Source organism: Pseudorca crassidens, chromosome 16, assembly GCF_039906515.1.
Source record: "Pseudorca crassidens isolate mPseCra1 chromosome 16, mPseCra1.hap1, whole genome shotgun sequence".
NCBI classification, from domain to species: Eukaryota; Metazoa; Chordata; class Mammalia; order Artiodactyla; family Delphinidae; genus Pseudorca; species Pseudorca crassidens.
This window is the reverse complement of record NC_090311.1, coordinates 80542032-80557041: the sequence shown is the minus strand read 5'-3', so window position 1 is coordinate 80557041 and position 15010 is coordinate 80542032. Positions and strand designations below refer to the sequence as shown.

Genomic DNA, 15010 nt, shown 5'->3' with positions numbered 1-15010 from the left:
GGAAAACATTTTAGGTAAAGATTCACCCCAAGGCACAGTTTCCCTGGCTGGTGTTCAGTACAACATCTAGCCAAAGTGGGAATGGAAAAGGATGTGGAAAGGGAGTTAAAAATCAATATTTAGGAAGGACACAGTAGAGAGAAAATCCCAGAGGTCACCAACTCCACACTCCCGACTTCAAGTTCTGCTACTCTTGCACACTGAAAGAAAATCAATTCCATGTTCATGCTTATATATCTCTAGAATCCTTCTACTAAGTTCAGTCATTTATTCCAAAGAAATGCTACAATCTCTAGACTGTAGAAAACGTGTAACGGTAAATGTACTGGATGTTTATATTTGAATAATAATGTAGCAGGAAGCTAAAACGGAAGTGCAATCCCGAATCCTGAATTCTAAAAGACTAAACTTAATCTTTCCCTATGGGGGTGGCCATGGAAAGCTAATAAAACAAAAAGCTTACAAAGGCAGTAACATGATAAATATGTTTCTTAAGTCTCCAAATTGTCACAGTATTCATACAAAGTCAATTTAAAAAGAAAATCTTTGCAACGATAGTTTATAACTGCCTTTCTGTAATGTCCCGTATATGCAAATAGACCATAAAAAGACATTTCTTTAGCATTATTATTTCTCTTGTCCCTGGAATATTAGGCCCTTGAGAAAAAGAATGCAAACCAACCCTGCCGTTTACAAGTTTACATATGGTTTATCACTACTGAATGCTTTAAATTTTCTCAAAGGCTTTTCAGGTTGTGTTTTATTTAGATGCTTACGTTGCTAAAACAAGACCCTCTCAATAATTAAAAGTTAATCAAAAATCCTCGGGATGCTTCTATCTTTAGGAAGATAATTTGCTCCAATTCAAACCTTGAAATACGACTGACTTAAGCTTCGAAGACATGAGGCTTCCTGCTTCGCAGGGGCCAGACTGTTTATAAGCATTTCTATAGGGGCTCATCTCGGTTCAGCTGGCCCAGTCACCCTGAGGCAGCTAAGGCAAAGAGACCCTGCAAAATGGAATTACCACGTCCAAGGTGATTGTGCCCTCTTATTATAGGCAACTGCTTTTCCTATGAGCATTTCTCACTCTCATCTTTCTTCCTGGGCAAAATCTCAGATTGCAAAGTCCTTAGCACAAACATGTACACATGTCATGGTTTATTTTCTTAAAAAACAGACTTCACTTCCCAAACCAGTAGCGTGAATTGAGTCATCATTCTTAAATGTAAAGCAAATCACACCACCCCTCCACTCAAAGCCGATAATTCTGCTTAAGATGAACCCAAGGTCCTCACGACCTTCCCATTCCCAAAAAAGCCAATTCAGGGTGAGCCTGTGGCTTCTTCTCTCCCACTTTGAAGGCTAACCCCCTCTTTATCTTTCAGGCCTCAATTAGTTGTCACTTCCTCAAAGAAGCCTTTCTTTTTCCCTCAAATCTAAATAAGGATCTCTTTATAACTCTCTCCTAGCCCCCTATACTTTTCCTTCATTGGACTTCAAACACTTTATGAATATATTAATCTGTGTGATGAATTTTCATTTCTCTACTAAAGCCAGGGGTCCAGGGTTGCCTTTCCCCATTATATTCAGTATTTAGCACTGTACTCTGTCATAGAAGCCACTCAGTAGATTCAGGTAACATCACTGACCATTGGCTGATCATTAACATAATTAACTAAAGCAGACACCTAATACAACAAAGTTTGAGAAGCTGGGGCTTCCATGGTGGGGTACTGCCTGCCTTGTAGGAGTTCGGGATCTCCTCTAGCCAAAGTGCTCTCACTTTCTCAGTTGGTTTGCCCCTGGGGTGAGGTCATGCTGGCCTTGCTCCCCAGTGCTTCCCCAGCATACTGCATGGTCCCTGGCATGTGATAGGTTCCATAAACACTTCTGAATGACTTAATAACTATTATCAGGTTCAACATTATGGTAAACCTCTCAGAGAAAGACAAGGTGGGAACATTCAGGAATCAGAATATTAAAGTTCATATTTTTCAAGGAATAAAATTTTTTAGTTGTTTCTTTAGTGGTTTTTGACTTTGGGATCATGCTTGAAAAATTCTTTTTCTCTTCTCCTAACCGAGATTACATAACTTGACCTATATTTTCTTGCAGTGCTATTCTGGTTCTTTCTTTCTTCTTTTTCCTTTAAAACAATTTACATCTTTAATCCATCTGGATTTTCATGTGATACAAAGTCTAAGTCAATTTTTTAAAATGTTTAGCTCATTTCCCCAAAACTATCCCACTGATTTTTTTAAACATCTTTATTGGCGTATAATTTCTTTACAATGTTGTGTTAGTTTCTGGTTTATAACAAAGTGAATCAGCTACACATATACATATATCCCCATATCTCCTCCCTCTTGCATCTCCCTCCCTCCCACCCTCCCTATTCCACCCCCCTAGGTGGTCACAAAACACTGAGCTGATCTCCCTGTGCTATGTGGCTGCTTCCCACTAGCTATCTATTTTACGTTTGGTAGTGTATATATGTCCATGCCATTCGCTCACTTTGTCACAGCTTACCCTTCCCCCTCCCTGTGTCCTCAAGTCCATTCTCTACATCTGCATCTTTATTCCTGTCCTGCCCCTAGGTTCTTCATAACAATTTTTTTTTTTTAGATTCCACATGTATGTGTTAGCATACGGTATTTGTTTTTCTCTTTCTGACTTACTTCACTCTGTATGACAGACTCTATGTCCATCCACCTCACTACAAATAACTTAATTTCGTTTCTTTTTATGGCTGAGTAATATTCCATTGTATATATGTGCCACATCTTCTTTATCCATTCATCTCTTGATGGACACTTAGGTTGCTTCCATGTCCTGGCTATTGTAAATAGAGCTGCAGTGAACATTGTGGTACATGACTCTTTCTGAATTATGGTTTTCTCAGGATACATGCCCAGTAGTGGGATTGCTGGGTCATATGGCAGTTCTATTTTTAGTTTTTTGAGGAACCTCCATTTTGTTTTCCATAGTGGCTGTACCAATTTACATTCCCACCAACAGTGCAAGAGGGTTCCCTTTTCTCCACACCCTCTCCAGCATTTATTGTTGGTAGATTTTTTGATGATGGCCATTCTGACTGGTGTGAGGTGATACCTCATATCTCACTGATTGTTTTCATTAACTCAGTGGAGAGTAAAAATGTATTCTTCACATCTCCTCAAAGGGATGGAGAAATTCTTAGGCGACTCAGGCAATAATGTACTCTCTCTTCTTGGTAGAAAGGTCCTCTACTAATATCAAACCATAGTTTTTAAAACTAAAAATACTAGTGAAGTCATTTATCAATTTTTCACATGAAGCTGGTTAGGTCAAAATGTTCACAAGAAAACGGTTAAGAGAAACTTTCAGATGTTCTCACCATGGGCACATGAAGGAAGACACTTCTTGTGAGAACAACCATCTTGCCAAGAGCAAGGATTCTCCTCTCACTCATTTTTGTATCCTCAACACCCAGCACGGAGCCTAGTACAGAGCAGGGGCTTGAGGAATGGCAAATTTACAAAATCAGAATTCCTCCCCCGAGTAAAGTGTGATTTGTATGTTATTTACATGACAAGATTACTTAAAAACACCATTTCCATTTCTCCACTGGCATCTATGTGTATTATCCTATCATAAAGTACCATGAGGGTTAAGCTATTTCAGACAAGATCCCAACAGATGCAGGTCAGGGAGACTGAGTCAGGCCTCATCACAGGGGCCTCATCTACTGCACCTGGGAACCAGCATTGTTCCTCCAAACGGCCTCCTTCGTTCAGCCCTTCCCATGCATGCTGGGCCCACGGAGCCCAAAGCTGCTGGGGTGCCGTCCCGCATACGTCGTGTCTTGCGTATGAAGACTTCCTGATTTTCAGTGTTAGTTTTTTTCTCCTTCTGCAATTATTTTATTTCTGCATTGTTTTAGATTTATCAGCAGTCTAGGAGAACCCCAGTGGGCAGCTGGTAAAAACCCCGTGGCTTGCTGGAGAGAGAGCTGCAGTGTGAGGTTGGCCCCTGACCTCTGAGCCCTGTCCCCAAACCCTTTCCCTCTTAATGCTGCCCCAGGTTGGCCTGTGCTTCTCTAGGCCTCCCTCAGCCCCGCTACCCTTCAAGCAGAGGACGCTGGATTCTACTTGTCTGTTTTCCCGCCGCCACGTAAGCCTGGTTTCACTGCCGGTCCCCTGCAGCCCCCTCCAGGCTTGTGGAGACTGTGACACAGAAAGATAAGTTCCCCAGTGGAGTAGGAGGGCAGAGGCTGGCAGGCAGGGAAAGAAAAGGAGAGGACGAGAAGGCGCATGAAAATAATAACAGTGCCAATAAATAAGGCAGCCTGCCAACTGGCAGGCTATTTTCTGACACATCAGCTCTAAGCCACTTCTTCGGCATTTGGAACACTCTCCTATAGAAGCATCGTAGCAAATGAGACTGTTACTCAGCTAGCACTGGTTCAGTTCATGCTTCAAACGGTTTGAGTCACATCGAAATAAAGAGACGTTGGAGGGTTTTCTAGGTCTCTAACTATGTCCCGATGCTGGCATCTTTTTATGTGGGGAGACAAAAGGAGTAAGGAATACATCCTTCTTCCCAGAACTATGGCATCTCCCCATCACACACACAAATGAGACCTTCCCAAAGACCCCGGCTCAGCCATTAGCTTCTAAATTCAGACAATGCCTGTTATGCCGCATTCTTTTCCCTAGTGCTATATACATTTCAAAGGATTTTTACACGTATCATCAGGTTGGAGTTCATCTCCATGGAAATTCTGTGAACTAAGTCATTCAGGGAGTCCTATCACCTGCCAACAAAAGTTTCAAAACACGTCCATCCAGAGTATAAAGGGCCACCTACTGCTTAGCACAATGGGTGAAACAAGACACAAAGGGAGGTGCAAAGTGATTGAACTTCAGAACCCCGGGGAAGAGAAGGAACAGGATGTGCTTACGGAGTATACTCTGCCTGCCAAGGACTCTGCCAAATGCTCTACATGTATTATCTTGATTAATTTCATTCCGCAACAAATCTGTGTGGTAGGAACCCCCAGTTATAGATGATTCACAATAGTTAAGCACAACTAGCGTGGGACAGAGGCGCTAGCCCTGCGTCTCTTTGGAAACAAAGCTAGCCCTGCTTTGTTCCAGAGCCTGTTCTCTGGGCCATGACATTTGAATTCCCTCCTGAACTTTCCAAAAGCTTCCTGCAGGGGAACATCTGGTCCCATGTAAAGGACCAGGAGCTGTGGAGACATCAGACTTTTCACCAGCAGCAGTGGGAGCTAGAGAACAATGGGACGTTAGTTTAGAATTCTGAAAGAACTGTTGACACCCTGACAAGCTACCCACTGCAAACTCCCCACTAAGTGCGAAGTAGAACGAAAACACTTTGAGATACATGAAGTCTCAAAACGTTTCCTTCCCACTCACCCTTTCCCTGGAGTTACTGGAGAATATGCTTCATTCAAGAAGAGGGAATAAACAAAGAACAATTGGAGCAGGTTCCAGAGGGAGTTGGGGAAGGGATGGAACAAGATATAGTATCTGACAAGTCTGCCTGGGTGGAAAATTGAACTGAGAGGTATTTTACATAGCGATTGGAAAGGCTAGCAGATGCAAAAACAGAAATCTGAACAAGAAAGGAAATGCAGTCACGGCACATTACTGGACTAGACGTGAACAACTGTTAGACTTTCTGTACGACGTTCTTTCTATAGGACATACACACACATGAACAGGAAAAAACTGAGTATGTGTTCAACAAAAGTTATATTGGGAGGGAGGAGAAGGGGAAAATGTAATGTATGAGGGAAGGTAAGCGACATAAATCTTTATTACTCGTAACAGGAAGCCAGCAGACAGGAAAATTTGAAATATCAAGAAATAGACGAATAGGCACATTATTTAGAAGAATTATGGTAAATGCCAGAAGAAATACCTAAAGCAGAAAGTAATTTTTCCTGGAGAGGGGGAATCAGACGGGAAAAAGTTGACCAGGGTCTGCTGCTTTTCATTACAACTTGTTCTCTTTGGTTCTTAACACTATGTATTACTTTGATATAAATGTAAAACACATTAGAAAAAGCAATATCTGTCAGAACCATGTCTCTCCCATGCAGAAACCAGTCTATCTGCAAATCAACAGGCAGGATTTGCTAAAATGCAAAGTAAATTTCATTTAAGAATGACAAATTCAGGACTCATTTGTGAATTAGTTTTATAACAGTGAATATGGTTAAATTACAGTTTAAATGAGATTTTTCAGTTGATATGTTCAGTAATTTCTATCATCTTTTATCCACTTATTCTAATGTAACCAAAAATTATAGCTTAAGCTTTTTCAGCAACCATTTTTTGCAGAGGGATGAGACTCTGTGTATCTTAACACACACATAGACTGGAGTCCTTCAAATAAGCCTTTGCCTCCAGGCTTTTCCTGTCTACAGGGAACGCTTTCTTCAGGAAATTTACAAGGCACTAATCAGTCATTCATTCATCAATATTATTAAACAGCTACTATGCAGCAGACACTAATTCAACATTTAGTTATCAAATCCCATTTACTTCCATTTTATGTGCACAACCAACCATTTGGAAATGCTTGACCAATGAACATGAAGTTAACTGTAACCTCTTCACTGGGCCTTCTACTTCTTTGTATTTGCTGCATGGCTGAACGCAGTGCTGACCCTTCATCACTCTGTGTGTAGCAATCATGGGTCTTCTTTTCGAGCACAGCCCTAGCTTCGTTCACTAGGTCAGAAACTCTTTGGTGACAGAAACCACATCTTAGTCAACCTATCTCACTGGATCACTGGTTTGGCATCATGTAGGAACTCAATAATTATTTTCTTTCTTTTTTTATATTTTTACTTTACATTGGCGTATAGTTGATTTACAATGCTGTGTTAGTTTCAAGTGTACAGTAAAGTGATTCGGTTATACATATACATATATCTATTCTTTTTCAGATTCTTTTCCCATGTACGTTATTACAGAATACTGAGTAGAGCTCCCTGTGCTACATAGTAGATCTTTGTTGGTTACCTATTTTATATGCAGTAGTGTGTATATGTTAATCCCAAACTCCTAATTTATCCCTCCCCCCTACACCTTTCCCCTTTGGTAACCCTAAGTTTGTTTTCTAAGTCTGTGAGTCTGTTTCTATCTTGTAAATAAGTTCCTTTCTGTCATTATCTTCTCAATGAATAGTATCTTCACAAGCATTTTCTGAGCGAATAAATAAGTAAACCAGTGAATGCCGATAATGAACTTATTCTATATCTCAATCTCTTTTAACCCCATTAAGACCCACTTTTATGGTAAGAGTATGGCCATCGAATCAGATCATTTCAACTTTTCTTAAATTCTCAGGAGCCAAGAATGATAATATTACAGAAATTACTTCCTGGGGGACTATGTGAAAATGGGACCCAACTCCATTATTCCCTTTCGAAATAACATAATGCCTTTGGAAAGTTCTTAGAAAAAAAAATTTTTCAAACAGACCCAACTTCTTATTCTTTTACAACAGGTGCCAATAAATGAAGTCATTTTTCTAGAATCATCATCGTAATTCAGGATAACAGATTTGCTCTATTTTCTAAAAACCCAGCGCTCCTTAAACAGCGAGGCTCAAAAGTTGCCTCCTTGACTAATATGGTGCCATTTGTAGTGGTGTCTACTCTGCTATTTTCAGCACGATTTGCTTAGATTGGTGGGGAACAGAACAATGAAAAAAGCAACTTCACGCATACCCATTAGTATAACTCAGTTACACCCACATCACCACCATGGTTCATTTGACTGCTGAACTGTACTATGATTCCTACAATTTTATTCTTTCAGCTTAAATATTGATGAAACACCTTGCTGGGGCTAAGATGGGATAAGGTTTACTTAAATTCGTCTCAAAAGTAAAGAAATGAACTGGCTCAAAAAGATATTTCCATTTACAGTCTTTCGAGTTGCAACACAGTTCCATTTCATCGTAGTCTGAATTTTATATCAAAATTAATTTTGTATCTCCAAGTAATTTTACATATCAAGTAAAATTGTATATCAGAGGCATGCAGACAGGAAAGTAAACTGAAAGAAAGTATACGTCCCAAGTTTAAAGTCTGTTCTCGCAAATGTAGGGCTGATGAGACTTAAGTTAAGTACAAACACTGGGGGTCCAGCGTGAGCAAGCAGATGTATTGCTCAGAGTCACTGTAGAGAACATGTTGGAAAAGGAGGCTCAGGGGAGCAGCTGGGAAGTTACTCTGGTCTAGGTGGTCAGGGAAGGACCTCGGCGGGGGGATTGATTTTTGAACAGAGACCTGAAAGATGAGTTGCCTGGCCTGAGTCTAGGGAAACTTAAGAAAAGCATCCCAGGCACAGGGAACAGCAAAGAGAAGGTAGTGGGAGAATGTGGTGTGTTTGAGAAACCACAGGAATGTTCAGAATTTATGGTGGTGAGTCTGTTTCAAACCAGGGATTAAAGCTTTGTAGCGTTAGCACTGGACTATGGCGTGTTTAACTCTACGGGACCCAGTGCAGTGATGTGGTTCTTTGGGGTAACAATGGCAAGAGCAGTCTGAGGGCCACGTGCAAGTTGCACGCGATCTTCCCACCGCACTGAGGGCAGCGTGGGGAGGAGGACGAGCATCCTACCGGAGGGAGTGAGGTCACCTGGGTTCTGGTCGCTCATTGGTCACCAACTTAGTGGAACCCTAGTTAACATCCCTTGATATCTCTGGGCGTCAGTTTCCTCCTACGTAAAGTGGTGGGATAGGATTCTATGAACTCTGAGACAGAGACACAGCACACATGCCTCATCTGATACACCAATTCCAATGGGTAGCGATGTCTGCCTCTGGCCCAGGGATCACAGTGGTATCCACAGACCTGCCGGCCCTGCTCTGCTCTTCTTTTCCAAAATATTGTGTGATCATATGAGAAAGAAGATTTGGCGTATGTTCACATTAAAGGTATATGACCGGCTTGAATTTCCTGTGCATGTTTTCTTGCTAGTAGAAGAAAGAAAGAGTGAAATAGCTAAAAAGGCAGAAAGGTGGGCAGGAAGAGGAGGAAAGGAAACTTAGGCTGTGGGTGATACCAAAATGGGTAAGGGGTCGTCAACAAGTTCATACTAACACATTGTAAGTACTTGGATTTTCCTTCCAACACACATAATTTTGAAATGCAATCTGTTTTTCATTACGGGCCTAATTTGTCAAATCTATTACCGTTGGCTAGATTTCAGGTAGCTTATAAACAGCTAATGTAGGCAAGTGAGAAACACCCACCAAGCCTCTGCTGGAGCCTGTGGTACCAGGGGTGAACGTCTCCCACCCACCCTACAGGACAGAGGCCCAGAGCTGCCCTCTCACTCGCTCCTCCAAGAGGGGAAGTCAACATACAAACACACTCTCCTTGTTCTTGAATCTTGTACTGAAAGGTCATTCAGAATTTCAATATCTAAATGATTCTATGTTAGACTGGGTTCTGTTAGATTCAGGGAAAAAAAACAATCGTGCTCACACACACACACAAATCCCAACTGCCCACTCTTATCTTTCAGTGTTGAATTCCACACTCTGAATTGCCACCATAAGGAGAGCCCACGCCTGGTGTGTCTTATTTTCCTTTCTCTTAATTTGACAACTTCTCTGTCCTCACCCCAAGGCACTTAAATATCCAGGCACAGATACAGATGCTAGAGATACAGATATGCCGTTTCCTGAGTCAGCATCTTACCTCAAATCCCCATCAGCTGCTTACCAATGATGCCAAAACAATACTCCACTAACTTCACTGCAACTTAGCCTTTCTAAATGTTAAGACAATGAAAGGGAAATGTGACCCCAACATTGCAGAAGTTCTACATAAACCGGTCTTTTCTTCTGGTTGCTCTACTGACCCACAAGAATGGACCTTTCCCTTTAAGTGGGCTGAAAAATGAACTGACTAATATCAACTGCGCCTGCTCTGAGTCTATCTTCCTTCCGTTTTTATAATACTGATAATAATTTGCATTTAAGTGGCACCCAACATTGAACACAGCATTTACAAACCATATTATGGGGGCTTCCCTGGTGGCGCAGTGGTTGAGAATCTGCCTGCCAATGCAAGGGACACGGGTTCGAGCCCTGGTCTGGGAAGATCCCACATGCCGTGGAGCAACTGGGCCCGTGAGCCACAACTACTGAGCCTGCGCGTCTGGAGCCTGTGCTCCGCAACAAGAGAGGCCACCATAGTGAGAGGCCCGCGCACCACGATGAAGAGGGGCCCCCGCTTGCCGCAACTAGAGAAAGCCCTCGCACAGAAACTAAGACCCAACACAGCAAAAAATAAATAAATAAATTTAAAAATAAATAAATACTCCTATTCTCTGTTTAAAAAAAAAATTAAAAACAGGAAAATTTAAAAAAAAGAACCATATTATGCAGCTTGATCTTTGGCGAGCACCTGGTGTCGTAAGTGGGAAAAGCAAGCCTCTGAGGGTAGAGCAATCTCAGCTGCCCTCTGCCACCTTCTAAACCCTATGCTGGCAGCAGGTCCATCAGGCCATGTCTGTCCTCTAAGCAAAACCCCACTTTACTGATTTGGCTGTTTCAAATTAAGGCAGCTCCTGGTAGCCACCCAGACATGTTCCTTGAAGAAGCCCTCTCTATTTCTGACAGCATCATAAGTGACTCTTTTGCTTCTTTGTTTTGTTTTGTTTTTAATTAATTCCCCTCTGCCCTTTTACTTTGGTCACACTAGTCTACTGAAGTTACTGATGACAAACCTGGCGGAGCCCAGTACATTCCTGTGAGTCAGCAAACCGTGGTGCTACTCACATCCCCTCATTCCTGGAGGTAGAGATGACACCTCGTTTAACATGAGCTAGTTATCAACTACAGCCATCAACTGTGACTGATACGCCTGAAAATGGCGATATATCAATCCTTCCGTCATCTGTTCAATCACAGAGGCTGGGGAGACCTAGCAAGAGAAATTCCTGAGTTTTTTTAATTTAGAAGCTCAAACACTGTCGGGGTTACCAGGCTACTACTTGACGGTGGCCTGACTCAGCCCAGGGAACTGCTAAGTCAATCAAGTACAGGTCTGTGTGTGGGTCTAGTTCTACGTGAACAAAGCAAGTGCAACAAAATTCAAGGGTTCAGTGAGCAAAATTCCAAGGTCAGCCTCTGCTACATCCCTGCCCTGGTTTTGTGGAGGGTGAAAGGGCAGTCAAGTGATGGCTATTCTTGGTCCCCAGTCAGCTGAAGCTGGAACAACATAAACTTCAGGTCTTGAAATGGAGCAGGACCCTATGGTCTTTCCTCCCCCAGCCCATGTCCTCTGCCTGCCTTCTGTCTGTGGAAAAACTTAGCCAACGAATAAGTTTATTCAGAGAAGTGAGACAATGCAGAAGCAAAGGAAAACGAGACTAAGTAATAATAGTTCAGTCATTAAGCAAAGTTAAGGACCTTTAGTCCCTCCTCAAGGGCTAAAGATCATACTCTGAGCCATATCCTGTGCGCTGTCTTGTAGATACTGAAACCCTCACCAGGTGGAAGAAGTTAACTTCAAGATGCCATGACATAAGCAGCCACAATTCCGAGAGCTGGCCTCAAAGAAATAGAAACAAACCGACCCCGGAACTGCAGACTAACTGCACCTGAAACAATCAAGATGACGCTGGTCAGACCACCGACGACCAATTTCAAGATGACGGCCAGAGCTGACTGTGCTGTTTCTGCATGTAGCCCCCTCCCTCCATCTATAGAGGCTCCTGACCCCTGGTTGTCAGTGCAGGGGAGCTGAGCTGGCCTTTGGACGGGCATCCACCCCCACATCCAAAATAAAGCAAACTTTCCTCTCCACCAGCCTGGCCTCTTTATTGGCTTTTGAGCAGCGAGCAGCCAGGCCCCACTTTCGGTTACAGCCTGAGGGACGTAAATTAATTTTTCCTCAATAATAATAACCAATCATTTTTAGAAAATATACTTCTAATTCACCCCACTTCAACTTTCTTGTTCTGGGAACACTATGTACACTCCAAGGTACACACACTCTCCTTTTTTTATTGTGGTGAAATATACATAACATGTACCGTTGTCACGTTTAAGGGTACAGTTCCGTGGCATGAAGTGCATTCACACCGCTGTGCCCACCCTCCCTGTAAAGGATGCCACCCGCTTACATCACATTTGTATGAGAGAGATTTTACTAACCTCTCACTTCCCGTTGCTGATACTCTTTGTTTTTAAGGACAGGGTGTGAAATCCACATCCACGGGTGATGCTTGCGGAGCTGTGGGAGCAGGTAGTGGGTTACAAACCCCACAGTGCCGGCCAGGGCAAACAGCACGATGCTAAGAAACGGCTGCGACAGAAGAGGGTAAGAGTCAGTGTGCAGCCTGAAGGACAGGGAGGGGTGCCCGCAAAGAACACAGAACACTGTCCTCCCTCTCTGCTCCCCCTAAGGCATACACAGCCAAACCGGGTTCCTGCTTCAGGCCTCTGAAAATTTCTCCCATATCGCAGGAAGTTGATCTCTGTGTTGAGAACCACCGAGACGGGGTGGAGAAGAGGTTGAGACATTCTGCCCATGAGAAAACGTTCTCTTGTTTTTTTTTGTTTTTTTTTTTAAAGAAGGGATGGAGAATAACAGATTTAGCTAACAGACTTTTCCTCATTGAAAGGCAAGTGAGACAGCAACTGTCTGCAAGCACCTTCAGCCAGAAGTCCCATCTGGAGCGCTCTAATTTTGTTTCTCCAACTGAAAAGTATGTTCCGATAATCTTTTTGGCTCTGTGACCTCCGTCTCACTCCTGACGGTGAGTCCTCCCTTCTCTGCTCGTAGTAGTGAGTCGGGAGCCTGTCTTACTACTGCTGACTGTCCTCACGGTGGATTCCACGAAATGCGCAAACAAAACAACTCCCCAGGTGGGGAAACAGAAAGGGTACGAATGCACTCTGTGATGTGGATCAAAGCTCCTCTTGGACATAACTCGTAACACATCTGGATATATCCCTTCAAGCCCTCAACTGGCCTTTTCTGTACCTCCCCTGGCTCCGCCATCCCGTCAATAGTCTGGAGCTGCACAGTGGGCTTCGTTTATTACAGAGAATAAGGAGGGGGTAAGAGTGCAGAGCCACATGGATACATACCCGCAAGGACAGGAACACAGTGCTGGCACTGACCGCAAAGGACAGAATGGCAGCCACCGAGCAGATGATGAGATCCGATTTTAAGATATCCTTCTGTAAACAGAAAACAAGGGTATAGTTTGCTCTTCTGTGCTTCTCTCAGCTATTCCGGGTGACCAGGTAAATCAGGGGACAGGATCTTGACCCTGGATAAACTACACCTGCAGCCCATCACTTTCCTGATCAATTCCCAATGGCACACACTGGATGGACTGTTTGCCACCTCCTGTTTGGGGAACATCAGGGAAACTAAGGCAGAGGGTGAGGGAGAGGAAATGCGGACTGCAATGCCTCCATCCGCTAGCCAGGGAGAGAAGAAAGGTTTTCTAACCCGTGGACGAGGCATACGTTTCTTCTCTACGAGCAGATCAGGTGCAACATGCCCAGGTGTGCTAAAGGAGGGTAAAGCGCAAATCATCTCTACCTGCCTTTGGCATGGCTTACGTTTTAACATGCGCACAGCCTGGGTAGGCCGAACAGAGGCCTCTTACACGTTTACCTATTTTTTCGGCCCAGAATAGATTTTACATTTTAATTCACCAGTCAAATTGGGTAAAGGCTATTTCCAAATAATTTAAGTATATTTATATTATGTACACATATACAGAAAATGAAATGTCGGTAACTTGCTAATAATTTTCCATCATGCAAAATCGTGGTGTGAGCAGGCAGTAGGGAAACAAAGCAAAGTTAGACCAAAGAATGTTATTAATACTGCAGATATATGAAGGAAGGCGTGTTAGCTCAAACAGGGTACAATATTGCTGACTGACAGAGCTAAAAGGAACCTTAAGGGATCATCAAATTTTTCCTCTCTTCAGAGACCAATTAGCTGCAGTACACAATTATTGAACATTTTAAGCTATCACACACTGTTATTTGAAAACTCTGAAATCATTAAATATACCAATGTATCATACTGAAAAGGAATTATGCCTCTTAAATAACAGTTTTGAATGTTATCTACCAGAAAATCAGACAGAATATACAACTCTGTTTCCCTACAGCCTCCCTTTTTTTCTTTTCGTACAAACCGTATTTCTGTTTACCTACATTTCCTCCCTGACCTTTTTCTTTTCTTGTCTTTCTAAAATTAAAATGTGGAGTTCCTTGCAAGTCATACTGCTGGCTTTCTGACTGAGCTGATATCCAAAGTGATGGAAAGAAATCAGGAAGGCAGCTTAAATGGAATAAAAACCACCCGAACCATGTGATGAAAAATCCACACGGCTTGGCTGGGATAATCGATAATACAGTGAAGAGATACATTCTCAACATCAATTACCAATTAGCTGCTAAAGTTGTTTTGGATTTCCAACCTCAAACGTTTACGATTCACATACAGGTGTTGAATAGATGAGGAATCGTAGTGATAAACCAAATTCTAGATTTATTCTTAGTAATGGTAATCTGATTTTTGAGCAGGGAAAATCATTGGTTTTTAATTCTGAATCTATAAAATTTTTGTGATCAGAAGTGTTCCTGAATATTTACTACTAGTAAATGGCAAAAATTTGTTCTCTCCTTTCATCCCAAATGCTTACAAAAGGCCAAACCTTTCTGGAGGAAAGTTCTGTAATCCACTGCATCTTTAGGCTGTGGAGATATGTTAATTTTTATTTCCTATTTTTCACTGACATGGTTTATGTCACTTAAAAATTGCTGAATGGAAAAAAAAAAATTGCTGAATGCTGGGCTTCCCTGGTGGCGCAGTGGTTGAGAGTCCGCCTGCCAATGCAGGGGACACGGGTTCGTGCCCCGGTCCGGGAAGATCCCCCATGCTGCGGTGTGGCTAGGCCCGTGAGCCATGGCCGCTGAGCCTGCGCGTCCGGA

At 42.6% G+C, this 15010-nt stretch overlaps 1 protein-coding gene and 1 long non-coding RNA gene across 6 annotated transcripts in view; both read right to left on the bottom strand.

The window, feature by feature from the left end:
• LOC137209416 (uncharacterized) overlaps positions 1 to 15010 on the bottom strand; it is a 426966-nt gene that overhangs the window by 138134 nt on the left and 273822 nt on the right. The gene's annotated exons all lie outside the window — the stretch shown is intronic.
• PCNX2 (pecanex 2) overlaps positions 1 to 15010 on the bottom strand; it is a 274115-nt gene that overhangs the window by 136980 nt on the left and 122125 nt on the right. For all 5 annotated transcript variants that reach the window (XR_010936051.1, XM_067711081.1, XM_067711082.1 and 2 more), the window contains 2 exons: positions 13139 to 13231; positions 12200 to 12350 (listed from right to left, as the gene is read on the bottom strand). Coding sequence is in view for 4 of the 5 variants with exons in the window: in XM_067711081.1 (XP_067567182.1) it covers positions 12200 to 12350; positions 13139 to 13231 (244 nt within the window). In the remaining variant the exon portion in view is untranslated. The remainder of the gene's footprint in view (positions 1 to 12199; positions 12351 to 13138; positions 13232 to 15010) is intronic.